Source organism: Bidens hawaiensis, unplaced genomic scaffold (assembly GCF_021521415.1).
Source record: "Bidens hawaiensis isolate Kalapana, Puna unplaced genomic scaffold, B.hawaiensis_p1.1 tig00016274_1, whole genome shotgun sequence".
NCBI lineage: Eukaryota > Viridiplantae > Streptophyta > Magnoliopsida > Asterales > Asteraceae > Bidens > Bidens hawaiensis.
In genome coordinates this window covers 269,199-294,263 of record NW_027492489.1, presented here as the reverse complement: position 1 = coordinate 294,263, position 25,065 = coordinate 269,199, and the positions used below count along the sequence as shown (strand labels likewise).

Here is a 25,065-nt window from a genome sequence, read left to right as displayed (position 1 = left end):
TTGTTTTAATGGTTACCAGATAAAACTGAAATCTAAATAATCACTAACTATTTCAATATCTCAAAAACATTATTAATTTTTTAATCAGAGAGAGAATTATTTAATAAGAGAGAGACACGAGAAACAAAAATATATACATTTCACTAGAAGTTGATATATGACAACTCAAGTTACTTATTAATTAGAATAAGATACATGTATGCATGTATTGTAATCATAACCGCCTTTACATTTAAACTTTTCAATACAAACTAATATAGAAAAAAACCGGTCGTTGTTAGTAGTATACAAACTGTTTCGTCCCAATTTATGATTAATAGCTAACAAGTCATTGTTGATAATATACAAACTGTGATGTAGTTAATTACTGACATACTACGTGAACAATCCATGATATTTTTGTAGAAATTGTTAAATCGTAATCACAATCCATGATATTTACGTGAACAAATGAATATTAATGAATGAGAATATGAGATGTTAATCAAATAGATATACCATTCTTCTCCTAAAACTATTCGTAACATCAAACCTTCGGTTGGTTTGTTGTTCCGTAACTATAGGTAACGGAGTCATTCGTAAATAAACCGAATCGAACCAAACCAAACCGAATTTATATGCTAATTCTCTCGTTACTTTTAACTCGTTACTTTATTTCTCAATGCACCGCTAACGCTCTGTTCTTGAGTTTTTTTAAAGTAGGGAAAGGAAAGGAAAACTAAGAATAGTTAAAAAAGGAGTGTTCTTGAGTTTTTTTTAGGATGGAGAGAAAATGAGGATGAGGAGTTAGAAGATATTAAATTGATGTTTTTTCCAATAAGTTATCCTCACAAAAATAGAATGATTACTAAGGATAAGTTTTTTTCCAACAAGTTATCCAATCGTTTCCTTAAAAAAATTTTCCGTGCCTTTCCTTTCTTTTCCTCTCCTTTTCTTTACTTAAATAAAAAACTAAAGTACAAGGCGTAAGAGCCATGTCAGCATCTTCTTCTCGTATTTAAGGCATAGGCTGCATAGCTTCTTCAATGCATACTTTCTCAAATCAATCAATCATTTGCTGGTGTTACGCTGATATGTGGCTGCGATATGATGGAGGCTTTTAATGGTGATTCTACCATTTACGGTTGCCCTATACACATGCGTTTTGATGTCCGTAATGATGTTCATTCAATGAGTGTGCTTGTCTATTATTTTGGTGAAAATGAAACCGATTCCTGGAGCAATCGGTAAGGATCATATTCCTTTCAATCGCCATTCTTATGTTCATTGATGTTCCTTTATTTCACATTTTGATTCTATTCACACCAATCACTATCCATACCTTACTACTCTAATTGATTCACCTAATTAATCTGTTTTTAGGGCTTTTGCTTTCAGTTTAGTTTCTCTGTTTTGTTTCCCCCAGTTTTTAGACTACTCTGAATTATATAACCAAATTCAACTATAATAATAATAATAATAATTATACACTTTATTTTTCATAACATACATAGATAGCCTACAACTTTATTCAGGAAAACACACTCATTAGTTTGGGGTGGATATTCCTACATACCCAACCCTACAACAAAGAAAGCACACGATTGCAGTAACAGATATATATACATATTGTCCTTCCCATATATCATGTCATAGCAAGCTATATACGCCAGGCACTTCTTATGTGTAAGCAGACTTTCGAATTCTGTCTTACCATTGAAGCCGAAAAATTGACAAGTTGACGAGCCCACTTCTTGCTCAACAGCAAAATGATAGGCAAGTGACATCTCTTGGAGCCGAGTCATGATGCATTCATTTGCATTAACTAAACAAAGCATGTGTTAGCATAGTGTAATCTAAAATAACCGTGATAAGTGAGTGTATATCTCGATTGAGTAGGGGTAAAATAGGGAATATGAGAGGAATTAGTAAGCTTTACCGAATTTCCATCTCGCCTGTACCAAAGCCAGTTCTGGATTTTCAAGAAGATAAGGTACACTTCTCCAAAGAATATCATGTCATAGCAAGCTATATACGCCAGGCACAATCCCATTATCACCTCCGCAAACTGAAGCCTGTTTGTCATTTCAAATTATTACCATTATTAAAACGTTATCAAGGTTTGTTCATAGTGACTTAATTACCTTTCTCCAAGACGTGACCGAGCTGTTCTAGTATTAGTATTAGTAGGTGGTGGCCTGCTGATGCTGCTTTGTGGTTTACTTGAATTTCCAAGCTTTTCGGTTACTACCCATTCGTTGACCCAATTGGCACCTAGAAGTCCTATAATTGCTGCTTTGGATCGATGAAACGACATCACGTTTTCAAACAGGATCCAGGGGACAATAAGATGCAGTGACTTTATGGTGCATGCTGAGTTCAGAATAGTGATTGTGGCGGGAATATATATGGCAATCGGTTTTGGAAGCTTGACTTCTGGGACCATGATGGTTATTGGGATCACCACACAATAAAAGAAAAAGGTGACCCAGTGTGCTATTATCTTGCTCACAAAGAAGAACGCGTACAGGACATGAAACCTTTTATATAAGGACACTCTCTGCATAATAGAGTAGACACGTTTAATCATTTTTAAATGTTATTAGGAAAAAGAAAAGGTTCATTCATTAGTTATACTGTTATACGGTTATACCTCGCACATGATGATTTCTTTGAACATCTTTTTAAAACAGATTAGCAGGCCCACATGACCAACGATGCTGTTGATATCGGTAGGCTTTGAAGGTACTCGGGAGTTCATTTTTGACCTATAGATTAGAATATTAGTTTGATGAAAATAGTTTAATATTCAACACCACAACTCACCTCTAAGTCTCCAACAAAGAGAAACTTCCACCCCTTGAGGCTGGCCCGAACTGCAAGATCCATATCCTCTACAGTGGTTCTATCTTTCCAGCCACCTGCATCTTCAATTGCTCTTATACGCCATACACCCGCAGTCCCTAATGCCATAAAAATTTCATTAACATCTTACACAAATTTCTCAGAATCTATGGGAGTAAGGGGTTAGGTGTAAACAATCTGAGCCGAGCTCGCGATCTAAGCCGAGCTCCTTTAAGCTCGAGCTCTGCTCATTCAACTTATGAGAACTCGAGATTGGCTCGTTTCGAGCTCTATTTCTGGTGCTTGAGTTTGGCTTGTGAGTGGTTTTTAAGTTCGAGCTTGTCTCGTTTATTATTTTTTAATCAATTTATATACATTTCTTAACCATATATATGCAACATACTATATATTATTTTGATATTTTTATCAAAGTTTTAAGTATCATTACAATTATTATATAAATATATATTTAATATATTAAATAAAGTATATATGTAAAAAGGCTTGTTTAGGCTCGCAAGCCAGAAGCTTGGGCTTGTTTATTAAGCAAACTTGTTTTTAGGCTCAGGTTCATTTATTAAACAGGGTTGTTTTTAGGCTCAATCTCGTTTAAGTATGGATCGATTCGAGCTTTTAGCAAGCCCCTATGTGTAAGCAGACTTTTGAATTCTGTCTTACCATTGAAGCCGAAAAATTGACAAGTTGACGAGCCCACTTCTTGCTCAACAGCAAAATGATAGGCAAGTGACATCTCTTGGAGCCAGTCATGATGCATTCATTTGCATTAACTAAACAAAGCATGTGTTAGCATAGTATAATCTAAAATAACCGTGATAAGTGAGTGTATATCTCGATTGAGTAGGGGTAAAATAGGGAATACGAGAGGAATTAGTAAGCTTTACCGAATTTCCATCTCGCCTGTACCAAAGCCAGTTCTGGATTTTCAAGAAGATAAGGTACACTTCTCCAAAGAAAATCTTTATCTGGTTGGAAATCTGCATCGAATATGACTACAAATTCGCAGTCGGTCACATAATCTTTATTTAAACCTTCACGAAGAGCACCGGCTTTGTATCCATTTCTGTTGTTTCTGGTTTCATATTTGACATTCACTCCTCTCTCTATCCATCTTTTGCACTCCGATTCCACCAGTTTCTGCATATAATTACTGATTCACTTAGCAAATAGATAATTTTATCTGTGAGTGTTATTAAGTGTAGAGAGGGGGAGGGTACCCTTAGGAATTGATTGGTGGAGTCATCAAGAACCTGAACAATCAGACGATCGGATGGCCATGTGAGGGAACACACAGATCCGATGGAGAGTTTGTAGACCTGATAAGAATGTAAGTTAGATGGTGTATTGGATGGAAGTAAGCTAAATCTTATAATCAGGATGTTTTTCACAAACATAGAAATATTAGCTGTAAATAATAGTATATTTTGTAGTGCTTTTTATGGGAATTCTAGATATACGTTGCTAAGCCATCTTTCTTATATTGTTTGTCACTGTCAAAATCATCCGTAAAGCTTTTAACAATAAAATGATGACATGATTTCGTGCCTTTTGATTTCTCTAATTATTTTATGAAGTATATGCACCGAGCAGACATAATCCAGATATAAATTAAATAGGCGTACCTCTTTTTCATTGTACATCGGTATTTGAACCAGAACCATGGGGTAACGTCTGTTCTGCTCTAAATCTTCTTTCAGGGCTTCCAATTTATACCGAGTGTATCTTTTCTTGCCCATAATTTTTACCAAAATAACCACAACAGTCATGTACACTCTTTCAATGAACATCATTAGGGACATCACGACACAAATGTACAGAGCAATTGTCAATGGTGGAATGACCATCAAAACCCTCATGTGCCGCCATATATCAGTGAAACTCCCTGCAAAGTCATCAATTGGTTTAACCTTAGGCTCAGCCAGAAACCAGTTTCTCATGGTGAAGTGTAAAGGAAGAGTTCGGAGGGGGATACTCAGCTACATCGAAACTATCGCTTATATAGGAAAAGGTGAGCTTTAGCTGAAGATTCTGACGTGGCTCTAGGAGGTGGAAGAAAGTGGTGCATTTAATGATCTGCTAAAATGGGCCTCTGGCAAACCCACCGACAATGACGTCTCACTTATTTCTGATTAAGGTAATCTCTTTGTCAATTGATTTTTCAATTCCATATATTTTTGTTAATATAGTATGTTTTCTTTGTTCATGCTAGTCACATATAGATTCTAATTAGTTTAATGGTGTGTTAAATGGTAATATTACTGAAGTGGAAAATCAAGAAAGCGTAGTGGGATAAGATGGTGAATATGAGAGTGAAATATGATTACAAAAGCTTAAAATGATATGCTGGAAATTTTATCGTAATTGCGAAGTTTGTTGCACTATTTCAACGCTCACGTAAGGGGTGAGTTGAATACATCTATTTTTGGTTGATATTAAAGCGTAACACATGATTATTTTGCCTTCACATTGTATAAGCCATCAAAGGTTTGATTTTTCATCTTGTTTGCCAGCTGTCTCGTTGAGTAATGTGATCATTAACGTCTTAGACACGCAACTAGGTGATAAGAATAAGTAGGTGATAAGAAATGTTACAAGTGTCTTTCTCCCAAAAACAAACGTAAAGTCCCATCTGTAGGTAGGCTCTGGGGAGAATGAGACGGGATAAACGTAACCTCAATCCAGAAGAGGGAGAAGCTGCATCTAATGAGACCCGACTCAACAAACCTTTTTTTTCATAAGTAAGAACAAAAATAAAGTACATACTAGTAGTAGAATGAGAAGGTAATGAAGATGACAGATATTGGACACGAACTGCCTAGGAAGCAACTAAAAGTGGTAGGACAAGCCAAGATGCCTAGATATATCTAAGAGAAATCTAATGTGCCTCCTTAAAAATCCCTAACCTTTTCAGTTGCATGAAAATGTAATGAACACTTGTTAGTTACAGAAAATGTAATGAATACTTGTTGGTTACATGACTCTCGAGAGGGTATCCAACAAGACAGACAAGAAAATATATGAAAGTTTAAAAACGGTGCGCCCCTGCGCTTAGGCGAGATTTCAGGGCGAGGCGATAGTCAATCGCCTTGGTTGACTAAAGTCGACATTTTAGGAGTAAAAGCGGCATGTGTTTATATTTTTGATTTTTTTTATTTACTTTGGTTTTATGTGATAAATACTTGAACAACTTATCAAATATTTATGGCATTAACATAATTAACAGTTAATCTCTATCTATATAATGAACGCATTAAACTTTATTATCACATATCAAGAAGCCAACCAGTCGATACCAGAAGAAAACAGGTTAGCTATATATATATATATATATGTGGTTTGGATCAAATACAAATGAAATTTACGTGTTAAACATGAGAATCAAGTAGAGTAATTATATATACAAGTAGAATAATTATGTAATTACTCTATGATTTAATTACATAATTACTCTACTTGATTCTCACGTTTAGCATGCTAATTTCATTTGTATGTTAACCTTCCCCTATATATATATATATTGTTTTAGATTATGAGCTTATTAATATTTTGTTTTGTTTTAGTTTATATATATATATATATATATTGTTTTAGATTATGAGTTTATTAATATTTTGTTTTGATTTAATTTTTATTTTAGATTATGAGGTTATTAATTTCTTTGCTTTCGTTTTTATATTTATTATACTTTTTGATTTTTTTTGCTTTCGTTTTATATTTATTACTTTATGAATTTTTTTGCTTTCGAGTATGAACAATTTTGTTATTTTGGATTTTCATATGATTTTGGAAACTATGGTTGAGGATTAGGCTTTTGAATTGTTTTGGTATTTGAATAAAGTATTGTTTGCCATTATAAATTTTGTTTGTGAATTTTTTTATTTAAGTGTGTTTTTTTTTGTCTCAAGCCACGCTTTTTTTGTGCCTACCGCCTAGGAGAGGCATGTTCGCCTTGTGCGCCTTTCGCATTTATATAATTAATAAATATAAAGTTATAATTATAGATTTATGTAAAAAAAGTTATATACGACTATACGTCTTTAAATTAATTTATTAATTATATAATAAAAAACGAGGTTGATGTTTAGACATGGAGCTTGGTATGAATCGAGCTAAAGCTCGAACTCTCAGCTCAGCTTGGCTCGCATGCATCCCTATGTTGTCATGGTGTACTATCTCCTTATGTTTAACATTTCCTACCTGAACAATGTTTATAGTGGTAGCCAACCTTTATAAGATATCTGTTCCGATTTCTGCATATATGTTTATGAAATTCAATTTATTTCGCCTTTGGAAACATTTAATTACCACTCGCGATTGACGAGAGGGCACATTTAAAGTTTATGGGATTTTTTTATCATGCATCTTTTAATGATCAAGCATTTGTTATTTGGTCTAGCAAACTCCCTTGATTCTTTTGGGGGGCACTTTACAAAAAACAACTCTGGTATGCATTCTATTAAAATTATATGGGTTCTTTTTGAATTTCATAATCCATTGATTTAACCTTGTTTCTTGTCTTTGCATATTGGGCCCTCTTGAGTTCTGGACTTCAATGCTTCATGGATTGTCTACCACTTGCTTGTTCAGCCTGTTACTCTTCCCTCAATCGAAGCAACTTATTGGGATACAACCGTCAAACCATGTCTTATTCATCTCGTCTCCTTCATCCACGGCTCCTCAATTGGCACCATGCCTGATTGACTCGGCACCAAAATGGAAGCACCACAAGTATGCTGTTGTTGTCGCTTGCCTGTATATAGTCGGCTCCTCCTATGTTGTCATCATCGTTCAATGTTCATCACAATCAATCTTATTCTTCTTGTTTGTATTCATCGTTAATCAGTCTGATGAGAGTCGTCTACAGTTAAATGCAACTTTATTTCTGGTAGTTCTTAATGGTTCTTGTTTATCAGTTCAGTCATTTGATTTGTTTACAGTGAACTGTTCTTTAGAATAAAATCAAATACCACGTTTCGGACACATTCCTATGACCATGTGTTTGCTCAAGTGATGGTGTTTTGTAGTTTAATGTTTGTTGGTGTCTGTTGGATGGTGTTCCTTAAGATCTGAGTCTAAATCTTCTCCAGTTCGGGTTTATGTTTGTGCCCATGTGGTATCAGATATAAGCATATAAGTGTGCTTGAAGTTGTTTGCTATTGAGGTTGAAAACAACTTATTGACTTAGTTGTTTGGTAAACACAAAAGTCATTTTAATTTTAACTTTTCACAAGAGCTAAAAACTTGTTTTCAAAAAGCCACAAATCATGGTTTTTCAAATTGGTTTTTTGAAAAAAAATGTCAATGAGTTGTTTTGAAGTTTATTCCCAAACATGCCCGAAATAAGATGTAATTACAAAATGTTCTTTTGAAAAAACTAATAAGCCAATAAGTTGTTTTCCAGTTTATTCCCAAACATGCCCGAATAAGAGGTAATTCCATTTGGTTACATATATAAGATGATTTTATTTTATATATTAATAGTGTAGTATTTACTTTATATATTATAAATAATCGAAGTTTTATATAATTTACTATAAAACGATTACAATAAAGTGGCAGGCAAACCGGATTATTTATATATCAAATTTTTCAAAAGAGACCTTAGCAAATGATGATGGTGTTGAGGTCAAATATATTACTAGTTTCTAATTTATTATATTTTATGTCATTTGGTTGATAATCTCTTTAATGGGGGGTGTATTTTTTTTCTTTAATTATTTATAATTATAGGCAATAGGTTTGGCATAATGGCATTACTTGAAGATGATGGAAAGATGACCTATGATTCTGTGTCAATGTGAAACTAGAATGAAGTTTGATGATAACATATATATATCTTACATAAACCCCCTCTTTTAGAGTTGTATGAGTTCAAATCGACAAGAATCCGGAAATTTGACTTGAACTCAAACTTTGTAAGATACTTGAATCCGGTTCCAGGGTATAACTTGGGTTTTCGTCACTTTTCGCAGCTAAGCATGAACATGACCCCTTCAACCTATATAAAATTTGTATAATATATTGCTAGTCTAAAATTTTAAATGTTAACGACTTCATATGAATTTTCATCCAATTTCTAGCAAATCAATGGCCTACCGAAACAAAATATGATTTTCCATGGGAAAAGATATTAGACTAGTCTAATGATTCCAAGGCTTCACCCGTCCATAAATATTAGATAATTGCTACATTTGATTTTATAAAGGATTTCATTGATAACGTTAAAAGCGAATACTAAACATATTTGTTATATTAGTAGACCAAGTCTCTAAAAACTACCAATTAAGATAAAATAAATTGAAAGTACATTATATAAAAACATGGGGTCGATTGCAATGTTTTTGTAACTTGACCAACATTGAACCAACCATCGTATCAGTTACTGATCACCAGCTCGAATTATAGGTTTTCAAAATGAAGATGGTTCATATGGACTCAACTAAACCGGTTTTTATAGCATGTTCCTGGCTTCATGCTCCAACCAACTTATCAGGTTCGAATTAATTTAAGAATCATGACTGATTCCATCAAAGATACAAATTGTTATCATAAAGTTTCAATTAGATGTAACACACTTCTGTTTTCGTGTAAGTATATGTAACTACGTCGTATTAATTACCTTATAAACAGATGGAAAAAAATTGTATCTTGATAGAGAGTTAAATACGATTCAGTCCATATTATTCTAACAAATTCTTTATTTTCACCCATCTAGAATTGATTTTGGCGTTTTTGTCATTAGACAATCTTAGTATAATTATATTTTACATACAATATAGAGTTAAATACGATTTTAGTCCATAAAATTTTAACAATTTTTTTTTAATTTTCTACCCATCTAGAATTGACTTTGACTCTTTTGTTTGTAGACAATCTTTAGTATAATTATATCTTGCATACAATTGCATTATAAGATAAGCATCTTACGTATTCCGTACAAACAAAAATATGATACATATTACTATATAAGCACCTCCATCGTTGGACTATCAGTCTGACATCACCATCATCACCGCCTTTTCTACTCTCAACCCCCCCCCCCCCCTCACAAAGGCATCCGAAGGCCATCTGCAATCACATACCTAGTCACCATGCTTCACCCCCACATCACCTCCGTCCTTTTTCTCCTTCGTTCATCCAGACCTGATGCTACCACAAGTGTAGTGTTGTGGTCCTTGTGGATGTTGAACTTTATGTTGTATTTAAGTAAATCTTTTGCTATAAAAACATTATTATCTATATGACACCAAATAATAAATGAATTAATTATCTAACTATCTATATAATTGTCTACCATAAAATCTAAGGTGTCGCTCTCAGTTGCTCCCCCCATTCTCTAGAGCCACCAGATTGCTTTAGTTATAAATGGAGGCTTCTCATGCATTTGATCCGAATTCGCGGGTATGGGTCTTACCAAACCCGGATAGTCTTTAAATGGGTTATAACATCTCATGTATTTGTAAAACTATTTCATAAGCAAACAATAACTTTCATGGGTTATGGGTCTCACCAAACCCGGATAACCCTTAAACGGGTTATAACATCTCATTTATTTGTGAAATAACCCCTTCATTATCAAAGAATAATTTTCACTTCACGGGTTATGTGTCTTACCAAACTCTAATAACCCTCAAATGAGTCATACGATCTCATTTATTGATAAACACTTTCATTATCAAACCCTAATTTAATTATCTGCTTTACATGTTCTTCGTTGCTGATCTATCATCTCCATCGTCAGTTAACTTCCAATACTACCCACCATCGTCAACTACATCAACGCCTATTTTTTCATTAGACAAATATTTGTGTTCATGTTTGTACATTTAAAAAAATCAACATGCTCGTGTTCGTTTATGTTTGTTCATAAAAATCTAAAAAACCTAAACATCACAACTGATAAAATCCAGACGTTAAAAAATATAATAACAAACTAATATATATGTATTAAATTAAAACAAAACTACATTAAAAAATAAAATAATCATTATAAAATAGCATAATAATTAAAACAAAACTTTAAATAAACTCACGTAACACAGGAGGATCAAACTATATGAGTGTCAATCTTGTTGAGTTTGATTAAACTTAGACACGAACCACCATATAATGTTTACTTATACTTTTGAAAAAACACTTATCCGAACACGATTTTATACTAATAGTTTATGCATATCAACATTATAATTTTTATTAATTTATAATACGATAATTTTGTTGTCATATACCAATAATAAGAATAATAATAATAATAATAATAATAATAATAATTTATACAAACCCTCATTGGATTTCCCTCCTTGAATAATAATCCTCCTCTCATATTCCTGAAGCAACCAACAAAGGCCTTCTCACGCCACACCTTCTCTGCTGATCAACACGTTTACTTACTTACTTACTTGTTACATTCATTCATTCTGTTGCCCTAATATAATATTAATCCCCAATTTCACTTCATCATTATTATTATTATTATTATCTCCCCAATTCATTAATAATTAATGAATCAATGGGATCCAATGATGACACTTCAGAGAATGTGGCTGCCAATACGAACCCGTTTTTGAGAGGCGGCTGGTCATGGGCCTCGGTTCAATCCGTTTCCACTAGTGGCAGTGCCGGGTCACCATCGACCCGGTTAAGTCACCTTGCTTCTGCTGCTGCTGATGATGATGCTGGATCTCAATCTCAAGGGACTGCTGCTGCTGGGTGAGATTTTGGACTCCTCTGTACCAATTTTTTTTTAATTATTATTATTATTATTATTATTATTATTATTATTATTATCATGTCCTACTGTCCGTTGACTTTTTAAATTGACCTCAACTGTTCTGCTGCTGGAAGTTCGTTTGTGTTCGTTCGTTTTTTGAACAAGGGATTTCGTTCGATTTACTAAATGAACGAACACTTTTAATTGTATAGAGTCTGACTCATAGTGATCATTTATCAAAGAATGACTCTGGTTATCAAATGATTGAATAACCATGAGCAATTTAATTACGAGACTTAGTTGACATTCATAAAAAGTATCTAATGAATTATGAGTTCAATACATCCTCTTTAGCAGAAAGACGGATATTCCTTGCTCATAATTAGACGATCACTTATTCACAAATTTCGTGTGGGGCTAATAGTTTTCATTTACCATCTCATGGAAAACCCTTTTCGCTTCGCTTGGTCTTATCTCTCTCTAAGGGTATTTTAGTGATTAATTTATATAAGTATTATGTGATTAATTTATATGCAGTTTAACATATGAATATGAATGTTAAAATAAATACTGCTAGTCGGACCAAAACGTTGACGCTGACCATTCTCGGTTAGCAAATCAAATAAAACATCTTTTGTGTTCACGTATGTTCGTTTCCTTAATGAGCGAACACGAACATGAAATTTCGTTCGGTTAGGTTTCATGAACCGTTCACTTGTAAGATAAAAGCTTAAAGGACAAACATGAACAAGGCTTTGTTTGGTAGTTCGTTTACAGGCCTACTTATGTTGTAATAAGTGCTGCAGAATGATTGTTCTTAGTGTGCATTTTGCAACAATATTTGCGATTTCTTTTGAATTAGTGAAATTTTGTTTATTGAGGCAAATTTGGGTAAAATTAGGGTCTGTAGGAGGCTGATACATAAAAACAGTTGAATAAGCGTGCTGAGAAATTGTATCGGGTTTTAATCATTTTTTAAAATTTTTGGTTCTCTTTTGGCTTGAGTTTTATTTTTTTAGAATTATAATGACATTTGTTTTTATTTATTTATTCAGTCTATAAGTTTGTTGTTTGGTGATACTGATGAGTGATTTGGTATGTGGAAACAGGAAGAAGAAAAAACGAGCTCAACGTGCAACGGGAGGAGATAAGGGCGGTAGAGGGCTCCGCCAGTTCAGCATGAAAGGTTTGTTTTTTCCTCGTTTTTATCTGGGCTAGATGTCGCAATTTTGACCCGCTTATAGGTAATTGGTTGATCTGTTATTTTTGCTTTAAGAAGTCAAATGGATACAAATAAAGTGTGTTCAAAAAGTATATAACCAACTACATTATTTTACTATTATTTTTTGTTGATTTTTGTAATGATAGTGCCTTTGTAGTCCATGTCTAAAACGTTAATTATATATAAATTTTCAAAAAGAAAGACAAAAGTTACCTAACCAGCGTTGACATGTAATTTCTTGAATCTGTTTTGATATCTACTCAACCCATCCATATTGTCACTTGTATTGCCGCTTGACCGTTAATGCTTTGTTTTGATTTTGTCATGTTTAGTGTGCGAGAAAGTGGAAAGCAAGGGAAGAACCACTTATAATGAGGTTAGATGATTCGTTTCAATCTTTCTCTTTATTGCATTTATTCAACATATATTATGTGTCTAGGTTATGCTGATTTTAAATTTTAGAACTTATGATAGTGATTCAGTATTTACAAAAGTTTATTCATAATAATATAATTTGACTCTGACAGTCAACTGGGTGTCTTTGCGTCTGTGAGATGCATTCTCTCTTTATTACGTTACAGTTTGTTGTAATGGCCTGGTAAAAAAGTCATTGCTTAAACCACTATATTACATCTTTATTGAAAGAACTATGTAAGAATGTTAAACAAAGTTTGATTTCCAGGTTGCAGATGAACTTGTAGCCGAATTTTCTGATCCTATCAATGGTGATGAAGCTCCAGACCAGGTTAGTTTGACCTGCCGACTTTATTTCGGATGTTTGACCGAGTACACAGTCTTTCTGATGTGTCCAGCTAGTTGTGACAATATAAACAAGTCGTGTGTGATTAAACTAGCTTGACACTTGACTAGATGGTGGGCTTGGTAATGGGGTATGACGGGCTAAGGTTGCAGCAGGTCATTTTTTACTGGTTTTGTAAATTTAACCAATCTGTCAATAAAGACTTATAAAAAAAGTATTGCTACAATGTTAATCTAATTGGAGATATGCAATCAATTTTTTGTGTCTATCTTTATGCATTAAAATTAAACATTAGAAATGTTCAACTCATTTGACCCGCTTCTATATTTGCTAAAATGCTGATTTTGATTTGACCAATATGTTCGGTGTGAGATAAAGTCATAAAGTGTAACCCGAATCGATCAACACAAAATAAATATGTCAAAGTTACAACTACCAGCTTAAACATATTATAACTGCCATCAGTTTATTTATAGTGATGATGATAGGCATGCATAAACTAGAAATGTCATGACAATGATGATATGAATCTTTTTAGCAATTGTTGAACCACACAAAAACTGTATTCTTGTTTATATGTATTTCTGCAACTTTTGGATATTCATTACAGAAACAATACGATGAGAAGAATATCCGTCGGCGCGTATACGATGCACTAAATGTTTTGATGGCTATGGATATTATTTCTAAAGATAAGAAGGAAATACAGTGGCGAGGTCTGCCTCGAACTAGTTTGAACGATATTGAAGAACTAAAGGTCTCTCACTCTTCGTTATTCTTTTCATGCGTTAGTTGCACATGTGGCCAAATGGCAGGTTTGTTGACGGGTCTGTTAAGCACGGTTCGGGTTGACCCAAGACACTTTTTGTTCAAACTTCTAAATCTTTTGCCAAGTAGTTATTGTGTCAAATTTGATAATGGAAAATTAACTGTATTAATATGAATATCGTATTTTGAATTAGAAGGATCTATGCATTAAAACCTGACTTTGGGTTGAATTTTGTCATGTTGATCTTTTCTTTAACTTTTGGGCAACTTTTGACCTGCTGATCTTTTCTTTGACTTCTGGGCGACTTTTGACCCGTTAATCTTTTTTTTTACTTCTGAGCGACTTTTGACCCGTCGTCCTTTTCTTTGAATTTTGGGCGACGTTTGACCCGTTTACCTTTTCTTTGACGTTTGTAAAACTTTTGACCCGTGAGAGAGAAACATACCCGATTGACCCATTCATAAGTAAATTGTCAAAATTGCTAACTCTAGTAAATTATTCAGAGTTTTTATCAAGACATCGATGAACTATTGTTGTTTAATTAGTTTTATCTTTTTTTTATGTAATCGTGACAGAGTGAGCGAATTGCTCTCAAGAACAGAATTGAGAAGAAAACTGCTTATTTGAAAGAACTGGAAGATCAAGTGAGAGTTGTTTCTTGTAATTTATATTTGAAGTTACTTTCTATTCTATGTTTTGCTTATGTGTTTGTTTGCTTGTTATTATAAAGCGCGTAGGTCTTCAAAATCTCATCAAACGAAACGAGCTGTTATATGGTTCAGGAGACGCACCAAGTGGCGGTGTAGCTTTACCTTTTATACTGGTCCAGGTATGACTTGTTTAGAAAGGGCATCATCATCTTTTTTTGTTGCTAAATAATGATAGAAATTATTATTGAACTATTTTTTCTGTCTGGTAAGTTTAGACCCGTCCTCATGCCACTGTTGAGGTGGAAATTTCAGAAGATATTGAGCTTGTTCATTTTGACTTCAACAGGTTAGCTTGTTAAATCTTAAATTTGACTGCGATAACGATTGACTTTGACTTTTGACTCAATTTCAGTACACCCTTTGAGCTACATGATGACAATTATGTCCTCAAGGCGATGAAGTTAAGTGATGGACCAAACACTGTTTGTACAGAGGGAGGTGCGGGGTCCAGCATGTGTCAGCCGCAGGTCCCTTTGCCGCCAAGGTCCAGCATACCACACGGTAGACCTCCACCATCACCGCCACTTCCTGGCATACTAAAGGGACGAGTTAAGTATGAGCATTAGTCGATACAACTTCTGCTACTGTATATTGTGTAAGCATATTCTGCTTTGCTAATGTCGAAAATTATTATAAGTTTTTTGTTTTTGGATCGATATTGGAAAGTTGTTATTTATGTTTAAAATTATACTTTTGGCTCGATAATTAGGGCCGGTTAGATACTGAAGTTCAAATAGGAGCTTGGACATTCATTTTTGTGTTTTTGGGGTATGTGGAATCGCGTTTGCATTAGCGAGCATCGTTATATAAGATACCGGGCCCAAATTTTCTTCGAGCAAAGCTTGAGCTAATCTTGACTAGGGGAGAAAACTAGCCGAACACAAGCTCGTCTAGGCTTGAGTTCGGCTTTGGCTCGTCTAGGCTTGTTCCTGGATGACTTTGCTTATGAGATATCTTTGCTTGTTCTTGTATGAGTTGTTTGCTTTATGTGCTATTTTCCTTGCATGTAGTTTATCATGTATTTTTTTACTTGATCGTCTGTACATTGTTTGTCTATGGTTTTCAATCTTGATGAGTGCTTGTGTGTTTCCACATGTGGGTTCTTGTCATCAGTTCTTATGGGTCATCGGGTGTTAGTTTTAAAATATTGTTGGTTATAGAGGTTCATTTAGACGAGAGGAGTCACGATGATTCCTTGAGATTGTGATTGAGGATAAGTGATGCAGTCAGAAAAAAATGGGTATAGTTTGTTTTGGAATGTAGGAATCCTTAGTAGTAAGTTATTGGAGTCGAAGGTTGCGCTTAGAAGGCGTGTGGTCTATAGGGAAGGGGAGCATGACATGTACAAGATTGTCAAAAGCTAGGGAGCGGAGGAGGCATGATAGAGGACGAGGATGGACGAGTCTTAGTGATGGGGCGGGACATCAAGGTGAGATGAGAAACCTATTCCCATAATCTTTTCAATAGAGGTATGAACAATCAAGAAGAAAGCGATGTCGGCATTGAATAACTACTGTTGTCGCAATATCACAACATAAGTGTTCAGTGGTGGAAGGAGCTCAATGGTTAACAAATTTGTTCAATGATGTCTTCGAACCGGAAATATGTCAAATCATTAAAAGAGTAGTATCTTTGTCCTTTACAAGGACAACGGAGGCACTCTATATTGTGGCAACTACCGGGGGATTACGTTTCTAAGTCACACTATGAAATTATGGGAAAGTGGTATTACAAGAATTAGACGAGAAACTTAGGTTATACTTGCCAATTTGGATTTATGCTAAACTAAGGAAGCTATGCACATTCTAAGGAGATTGGTAAAAAAAAGTATACGGGGAGGAAGTTAAATTTGTATATTTTGTTCATTGACCCGGAAATCCTGAAGAGGCTTACGATATTGTGTCTCGTCCGGTGATTTGCCATACTCTGGCATATGACAATGCTAAAACCTTGATTCTTGTTGGAAACCTTTAGTCACACACTACTCGTATGTAGAGGTGCACAAATCGGTTTTTTTGAAAAAACCGGTTCGGTTATTAACCGGACCGGTTTTTTTTATCCAGAAAAAAACCGGTTCGGTTAATAACCGGACCGGTTATTAACCGGTTTTTGTCAATGAAAACTCAAACCGGCCAAACCGGTTTGGACCGGTTTAGAAACCGGTTAGAACCGGTTATTAAACCAGTTTTTTTACAACCGGTTTTTAATAACCGGTCTAACCGGTTAACCGGTTTTTTTTTTTTTTTTTTTGCTTTAGGGTTTAGGGTTTAGGGTTTCGTTGTTAGCATTCTTTGCTTGGAAGATTAAAAACACATAACTTTCATTTATAGCTTTTACATTAAAAATACAAACATTAAATCGTTATCGCATATTCGTAACTCAAAAATACAAACATTAAAGAATGCTTAGACACGATTACATTAACAAGTTGATGTTTGTTACTCATTTTCTTCGCTACCCGATCCCGAGCTATTCCTTAGGTAATCGTCGTACGCGGCTTCTTCATCGGTCATTGGTTGAGTGTGTCCTTGATTGACCTCGTCTTCATACAAGGCCGCCTCATACTCCATTTCCCCCTCGAGTGAGCGTTGATGTTGTGCCCTATCTAAAGAGTCCAAGTAATCCTTGTAGCAAATCGACATCTCTACAGCTGGTGGAGTGAGTCGAGTCCTCCTAATCGATATAACCCTGCCAGAAACAGAAAAAGCAGACTCCGAAGCTACCGTGGAAGCTTGGACCGTTAGTAAATCTTTGGCCATGGCGGCGAGGATCGGAAACTCATCCTCCTTACCTCTCCACCAAGCCAGCATATCAAGACTTCTAAATTCATCCGGAGTCATGTGTTTCACAAAGTTGGTACCAACATACCTTCCAAGTTCACTGCTTGGGGTGTTTACCCTTTGACGTTTACCGGCGTCTTCCCAAATCATGTAGTACATCCCCATTTCAAGGTCGGTTTGGGATTGGGATTGGGCAACAGCTCTTAACGAGTCATGAATTTGGGAAGACGACCCGTGTTTTGTAAGGTAAACATCATACATGTTTGCCAAGGTGGTGTTGAAAGCATTCTTTAAAGTTTGGTTATAATGGGGGTTTTGATCGTCGTTTAACTCTAGCTCATCACAAATTTTTTCTATTAAAGCTTCAACACCACCAACATTGATGCAAGGGTTTAACGCAGCCGCACAGGTCAAAACAGCGGGTAGTTGTTGAAAATATTTTCTAAATTTTTCTTTCATTTTTGCACCCATATCAAAATAAGGTGCACCCCTACAATGAATTTCAGTCAACTTTGTGCACATGACAGCAATTTTTGGTAAAGCAATGGGGCTTGTTGGATAGTAAACCCCGGATAAACTAGTTGTGCAAGATTTAAAAATTTGAAGAACCTCCGTAACGATCTCAATCAATAACCAGTTTCTAGGATCGTACGGTGCACATTTACCCCTATTTGACAAAATTTGATGAAACGCAATTAACGATTGTTTTTGTTGGATGGCTTTCTCAAACATTTCACAAGTCGAGTTCCATCTTGTTGGACAATCCCAATTAGGCCCCAACCATTGACAGTTAGCTTCTTCACAAAATTTTTTGTATCTTGAAAATGTTGAATTGTTGCTAAAAACATCTCGTAACATTCTTTTAAAATTGTTTCTTTGCGTTTCGATCACGTTTAACCCATCTTGCACGGCCAAGTTGATAATATGTGCAATGCATCGGCTATGAAAAAACGCTCCATCACAGATAGGTTTATACTTTAATTTTAAATGGCCAACCGCGGCCGTATTGTTGGACGCGTTATCAAACGATATTGAAAAGATTTTATCTTCAATCTTGTATTGTCGAATGACTTTATCCAAGAGTTTAAAAATATTTCTACCCGTGTGCGGGTAATCAAACAATTGAAACGCAACGGTTCGTTTCATCATTTGCCACGACCGGGGGTCAACCCAATGAGCCGTCACACAAATGTATGAGTCGGGCGAACCATTAGGTACCGACCACACATCCGTTGTTAAGTTCACACCAGTTTGTAAGTTTGAAAAGTATGAAATTAGTTCGGATTTAGCGTTTTTCCATGCTTTAAGACAATCTCTTCTAAGGGTCGAACGACTTACGTGTTGGTAGCGTGGTTGAACATACTTTTGCATCATCTCCGTGAATTGAGGGTTGTCGAAGTGGTTGAAAGGAAGTGATTGTTGAATCACAAAGTTGCCAAACTGTTGACGTACCGCTTCAAGGTCGTACGTAAACACCGTTCCTTGATTCGTCATCTCCGGCTGCGAACTACTTCCGGATTCGTCCTTCAAGACCTTGCAAGAGGGCTTTTCTACATGAGCTCTTAAACTGGAGTTTGCTTCTTTGTTATAAAACTTCAAACAATGTTTGCATCTAGCTTTTTGGGTTCCGTTAGACATTTCGCATAGGTCGAAATGTTGCCAAATATCTTGGTTTCGTTTCGTGGGGATGACCCGAACGACGGTTTCTCCCGTGTTCGAGGCACCCATGTTGACCGATGAAGCAGCACTTTGGGAGGCCATGATAATCGACTACGAATTAAGAGTGGTATACTCGAGTATGAAATAAACGACTACGAAAGAAGAGCGTTTGGAGTTGTATAATCGCGTATGAAATAAACGTTTAGAGCGTTTGGAGTTGTATAATCAAGTGTGATCTAACCAATACCCAACCTAAACTATATATAGATGTTTGTGGGGGTAAAATGGTAAAAAAACAAAAAAAAAACGGCTAAAAAACGGTCAAAAAAAAAAAAAAAACGGCTATAAAGCCGTTTGGTAACGTTCGAAAACCGGTTTAACCGGTTAACCGGTTATTAAAAAACCGGTTAACCGGTTTTTTTTATAACGGTAATAAACCGGTTATTTTAAAAACCGGTTAACCGGTTTTTTAATAACCGGTTATTAAAAAAAACCGGTTATAAAAAAAACCGGTTATAAAACCGGTTTTGGCTCCAAAACGTATAACCGATACGTAAACCGGTTACGTAAACCGGTCAAACCGGTTTTTAAAAAAACCGGTTTTTAAAAAACCGGTTTCCGGTTGAACCGGCCAAACCGGTTCCGTAACCGGTTTTTTTGAACACCTCTACTCGTATGGCTACTCACTTACATGAAGTTGCCTAAACTTGGGATGCTATATCTCCCTATCAATGTCCACATCCCTCTTGGCGAATGCCCCTAGATACTAAAACTTGGTTGTCTGGCGGACAACATGGCATTCAACAGTAATATGGGTGTCTCAATTGTTTGCACCACCAATATTATAGTAAATGTGCTCAGTTTTAGAACATGGCATTCATATGGTTGTCCGATATGTTTAATTATTTAAAAGGCTAAAAGTCATTGTTTACTAAAAAATGTCTAGCATGCCTATTTTGGCGATTACTCTTAAATAATCAAACCTTTTCAATCAAATTAGCATTTTTTTTTTGTTTATTTGTGTAGTCTCAAATTGCTTTGGATATGCTTTTTAAGGTTTCTTTGTGCTAAATAAATATTAGTCTTCTTAGCCAGCTTAGTATATGTGGCATTTTCTGATTGGATGCTTTAGATATGTTTATTACGGAGTATTTAACAAAAGTTCTAATATGCGTATGATTAGCATATATTAGCAGATTTTTTTTGTTTGTTTTGGTGTCTCAAATTACTTATATATCTCTTAAGTTTGTATATAAGAAATGAAATGCAACAAGAAAAAAAATACAATCACTTATAACTGTCTAAAAAACATAAATAAAGTTACAAAAAGAGTGAAACATGCATCATTAATGACATTTTATAAAAATAAAAATACATTCTGATAGTAAAACTATTAATGCTAGCTATAAATATATCCAAGTTTTAAAACCCCACCATTTTAAAACCGGAGCAAAACCAGGCACAAGTGCAGCATAAAAGGGTAAAAAAGAAAAAAAGAAAAAGAACTGCCCTTAATTAATAGAAGAGCTCAAAGGACCATCTGACCATAAATGTGTAGGGTAAATGCGCCAGTCTCTTTATTACTTCCAGCATTCTGGTGTCAAGGAATGGTCCCTTTTGTGGTCCATGCAATAGTGATAAACCATGTGGTGGGCCTGAACCCATTTCATGGTCATGTACTGCCTCTTGCTAAGACCACCAGACCGTCCCGGGGAGGCTGAGACAGGGCGGCACCGTGGTGAGGAGTAGGCTGAGCAACCGCCTATTCTAAAGTTGTTGAACCTCCCAACAAAGGGTTGGTATCCGTAATCGGCTTTGTATTTACCATCTTCGGTAGCCCAAGAAGAAGCATCCCATATTGACCCGTATAACGACATTGGCCTTAACGGAAATGTTGTCGCGCTTTTTCTTGGATACCTTCTTATCGGCACATCATCCACAAAAAATCTAGAAAAAAACGCACATGTAAATTTGTTAAAAGTAAATTTTATGATAACGATAACTTACGGGTGTTTAGTATTCGAATCAGACCGAACAATAAAGTAAAAAATTAAATAGAAGTGAATCTTAACTGGGATACCAAATATATTTGATTTGGAACATAATCTAGCTAAAGATATATAGCATTTAAAACTTACATTATGTCTCGTGGGCTCCATAAGATAGCATAGTGATGAAAATTTTGGGTGGGGTCAAACCATAAATGAAACTTCATTTCTCTTCCTATAATGGTGCCATCACCACTTCCTCTTATGTACACATTTGTTTGTAATGTGTATGGCTTCCCAAATGTGGTTCCAAGGAACTCTATGTCAACTTCATCATGGAACCCTGGATGTGCTTCATTGTTTGAAAGCTACATTCAAAAAAAATTAAAAGTAAAATAATTATGAATTAGAATTAACTTGAAATTATGAAAGTAACCATTCTTCATGTCTCATACTATTGTTGTTAGTTTAGAACATTTCGCACGTATAGGCATGAGAGAAACACGAATACTTGGTCGCGCATAAACTTTTTTTCGCCTTAACCCTAAATATTTTCATTATATATATGAATACTAATATATACGCGAATCCATACTCTATATGGTGTGATGTACCACATTAATTTAAGTTATTATTAAATAAAACACTCCGGTACATAAATAAAAGAGAAATTCTTCAAAAATAAACAATCGGACCAAAACAAAACTCTATAATTGGCAAGAACTCTATTTACAGCGTTCAAGCAGCTATGGTGCCTGCTCGGGTTGGCTTCAAAGGAGCATATTTTCTAGCGTGTAGGCGGTTATGGTGTCTACCTGAATCGGATCCAAAGGAGCCTATTTTTCAGTGTGTAGTGTGTAGGGAGTGAATTACCCTTACCTTCCAATATGTAGGCAACATCTAGCCTTATCAGTTTGTTTAGTCTTTTCTATAGCCTATGTGTGACACATGTCACTTTATAACGGTTTCAAGTCATTATCATGGGATTCAGTGTTATGCTTAAGTGCTTAACTGTAGTCTAGTGAAGCTTAAAGGAGATATGTGTCACTTTCTTACTCAATATGTCTAGTTTTGAAATTTTGAATTTAAATGCGTATTTGATGTTTTCAATATTATTAGCCCTGCTTGCGGTGCGCACATATGATGTATATATGTGTGAACCCTCAGGTGGGCAAAAGTGAAATTGCACTAATTTTGACGTTATTTTACTAATCTCGTGAAAATAACGTTAAAAGTGACGGACGGTTAATCAGGCATCATGTAGTGGCGTTGATAGCCAAAAGACAAGGGTACATGCATCGATCAGCCGGTGTCCCGATGATTGAGTGTTATGTGCCTTATGTCCAAGGCTTGATGCAAAACTACTATCGAGCCGGGGGTCTCACCGGAAGCGGCCTCTCTATCCTTATGGGGTAGAGGTAAGGCTGTCTACATCTTACCCTCCTCAGACCCTACTATAGCTTTGCTATTGGTGGGATATACTGAGTACGATGATGATGATGATGTTTTCAATATTAAACATGCTTATTTTAAAGTTATTTTTTTCCCAAAATAAAAGTAGATATATGCGCAAACATACATAAATAGAACTACTAGCAAAACATGTTTTATCATGTAAAACAGATTAGCTATTATGTGCTTACCACAAGTATCAAACATGAATACAACTCGTTTAACTACTTTAACATGTGTCCAATTACCATCGATGAAATGAACAAAATGTGTACTCACATAGAATGCCGTGATGACCCCGGCAGTGTAACCGGTTGTAGCTTGATGGATGCTCCGAAGTAACCGGACCGGAATGGTCTAAGCGACTTGAACCCGCTTCCTGTGATCTTGTTAAATGTTAATTACTCATAAAACTAAAGTAAAGTTATTTGAGAATAAGTTAACTAAGTGTGAAGATTGAGTAATGTGACCTGAGGAACTGTCGAGCCAGATGGTTAGAGCATTGTTGTCGATGGCCTGGTGGTTAGGACCCCAGAGGGTTCTGAAGCATTGGTTATAGGTCAGAGACCTGAACTTTGAGCTTGGGTAGAAGCCAGGTGAAGGTGGTCCGTAGCCAGCATTGCTCACTGATGGTCTAGTGAGAATGAAAACAAGTGAAAATAATAATGTAAAACCCATAAAATTAACTAGCTATAGAGATATGATAGCCAACAAATTGGAGATGGAGTAATGAGAAAGAGTGATACCAAAGGTGTATAAATGGAGGGAGTCTAGGGTTGGGGTGGGGTAGGGTAGATGAATATAGAATTGGGTTTTCTTGCGAAACATATGAAGTCGGTGGATAATCGCACAACATATGTATAATATCTAATCACTGTTAGAATATACGTAGTAGTCACGTTTTCCTTCCAAAACGTGGTTCACAATGAGCTGCATGCACGCCGCCCCCTCCCTCATTTTCTTGCTCGTTTTGGAGGTGCTCGTTGTGTACACAACGAGAGGTTGTGAAAGAGAAAGAATAAAATAATCACAAAAAATTGTAGTAATTTGTTTGCCCTATTATCTAGCTAATTACCTAATTGCAATCGCCTCACACATAGGGCATATATAATTTGTAAACTCATTTGAGTTGAGGAAATTTTTGAAAACTCAGGGCATATATAATTTGAAAACCAACATGAGTACTTGAGAGAACTTTTAAAAAGTTAGTGTAACAATTAATTTTCATTTTTAACACAAAGTAATATATGTTATTATCATCACGTAAAAAAAGTTAAGCTATGTGTAACATTAAGATTGTTACATATGGTTATGCGTGTTACGTATGTAACAATCAAAACACTAGAGACGTTATAACTCATAGGTGAATTAAATTCTTTCTGTTATAACATGTATTAAATTTGTTTTTTAAGAAAAAACTAATTGCTACACGTATTTAATGTTATGTGGCTACACAGTAAATTCTTTAGGACTGTATATCTAAATCTTGTATGGAATATTCGTTGTGACTAGGTAACACCTAACTTCCAGAAAAGGAAAGATTCATTTGGTTTATATGTAGAATCGTAGAGGCCATGTTGCATGAATCACTATGAATGTATGGTGAAACTCAAAAAAGGGTGATAGCAAATCTAAATACTCATAAATTTTCTCAAAAAGTAATATTTAACATAGACTATGATTTAAAACTTTAAATTTTTTTTATTTCAAAATAAATATATTGGAACGTATCCTTTTAGAAATATGATTATTTTCGCTAATTATAAGAAGGAAAATTAACTAAAGGGTGAGTTGGGGTAAATATTAATAATAAAGAAATTCAATGTATCTAGTTTGATATAACTAGTAAAGAGACTGCTTCAGCGAGGACCGACTCAACGTTTCTCAAAGTCTAAAACAAATATTTAAATTAAGCCTTCTTTTTAAAGACCTAAGCCAAGTAAATAAATAATAATAATAATCATAATTTTGAAGGCCTTAAAATTTAGACGTCTAAAGCGCCTCCCGGGCTGCCTCACCTGACTTATGCTGAGACAGCCCGACTCCAACTATAAATTTCCAATCCCAAAAACCATTTTTATTATTATTTCATGAATATTATAGTAGAAATCATGTTGATGATAAGCTTATTAATTGATTATTTGTTTTTATTTATATATTGTGTATATTTAGTT

General features: G+C 35.1%; 1 protein-coding gene and 2 pseudogenes across 3 annotated transcripts; 1 reads left to right on the top strand and 2 right to left on the bottom strand.

Moving 5' to 3' along the window:
• Window positions 1–1,475: 1,475 nt before the first annotated feature.
• On the bottom strand, window positions 1,476–4,778 carry LOC143551214 (glucomannan 4-beta-mannosyltransferase 1-like; annotated as a pseudogene). Its single transcript, XR_013138465.1, has 9 exons — window positions 4,464–4,778; window positions 4,059–4,157; window positions 3,726–3,978; window positions 3,502–3,611; window positions 2,806–2,942; window positions 2,633–2,747; window positions 2,124–2,539; window positions 1,997–2,054; window positions 1,476–1,628 (listed from the first exon to the last, which is right to left on the bottom strand). The product of XR_013138465.1 is annotated as a glucomannan 4-beta-mannosyltransferase 1-like (transcript).
• Window positions 4,779–11,335: 6,557 nt separating this feature from the next.
• Window positions 11,336–15,736, top strand: LOC143551195 (transcription factor-like protein DPB). The gene is made up of 9 exons (XM_077041677.1): window positions 11,336–11,550; window positions 12,661–12,737; window positions 13,106–13,149; window positions 13,456–13,518; window positions 14,144–14,290; window positions 14,878–14,946; window positions 15,033–15,131; window positions 15,228–15,298; window positions 15,365–15,736. The coding sequence occupies exons 1-9, from the start codon at window positions 11,351–11,353 to the stop codon at window positions 15,576–15,578; spliced, it is 984 nt and encodes a 327-aa protein (XP_076897792.1). The 5' UTR covers window positions 11,336–11,350; the 3' UTR covers window positions 15,579–15,736.
• A 4,981-nt stretch (window positions 15,737–20,717) lies between these two features.
• On the bottom strand, window positions 20,718–23,601 carry LOC143551194 (putative xyloglucan endotransglucosylase/hydrolase protein 32; annotated as a pseudogene). Its single transcript, XR_013138459.1, has 4 exons — window positions 23,362–23,601; window positions 23,171–23,270; window positions 21,590–21,807; window positions 20,718–21,398 (listed from the first exon to the last, which is right to left on the bottom strand). The product of XR_013138459.1 is annotated as a putative xyloglucan endotransglucosylase/hydrolase protein 32 (transcript).
• Window positions 23,602–25,065: the final 1,464 nt, after the last annotated feature.

What these genes read in the sequence shown, in the direction of transcription:
- LOC143551195 (XM_077041677.1), top strand. Translation starts at nt 11,351, where the DNA reads ATGGGATCCAATGATGACACTTCAGAGAATGTGGCTGCCAATACGAAC. An exon ending in CCGCCAGTTCAGCATGAAAG is followed by an intron (nt 12,738 to 13,105) that starts GTTTGTTTTTTC and finishes TGTCATGTTTAG; the next exon opens with TGTGCGAGAAAGTGGAAAGC. An exon ending in GTGATGAAGCTCCAGACCAG is followed by an intron (nt 13,519 to 14,143) that starts GTTAGTTTGACC and finishes TATTCATTACAG; the next exon opens with AAACAATACGATGAGAAGAA.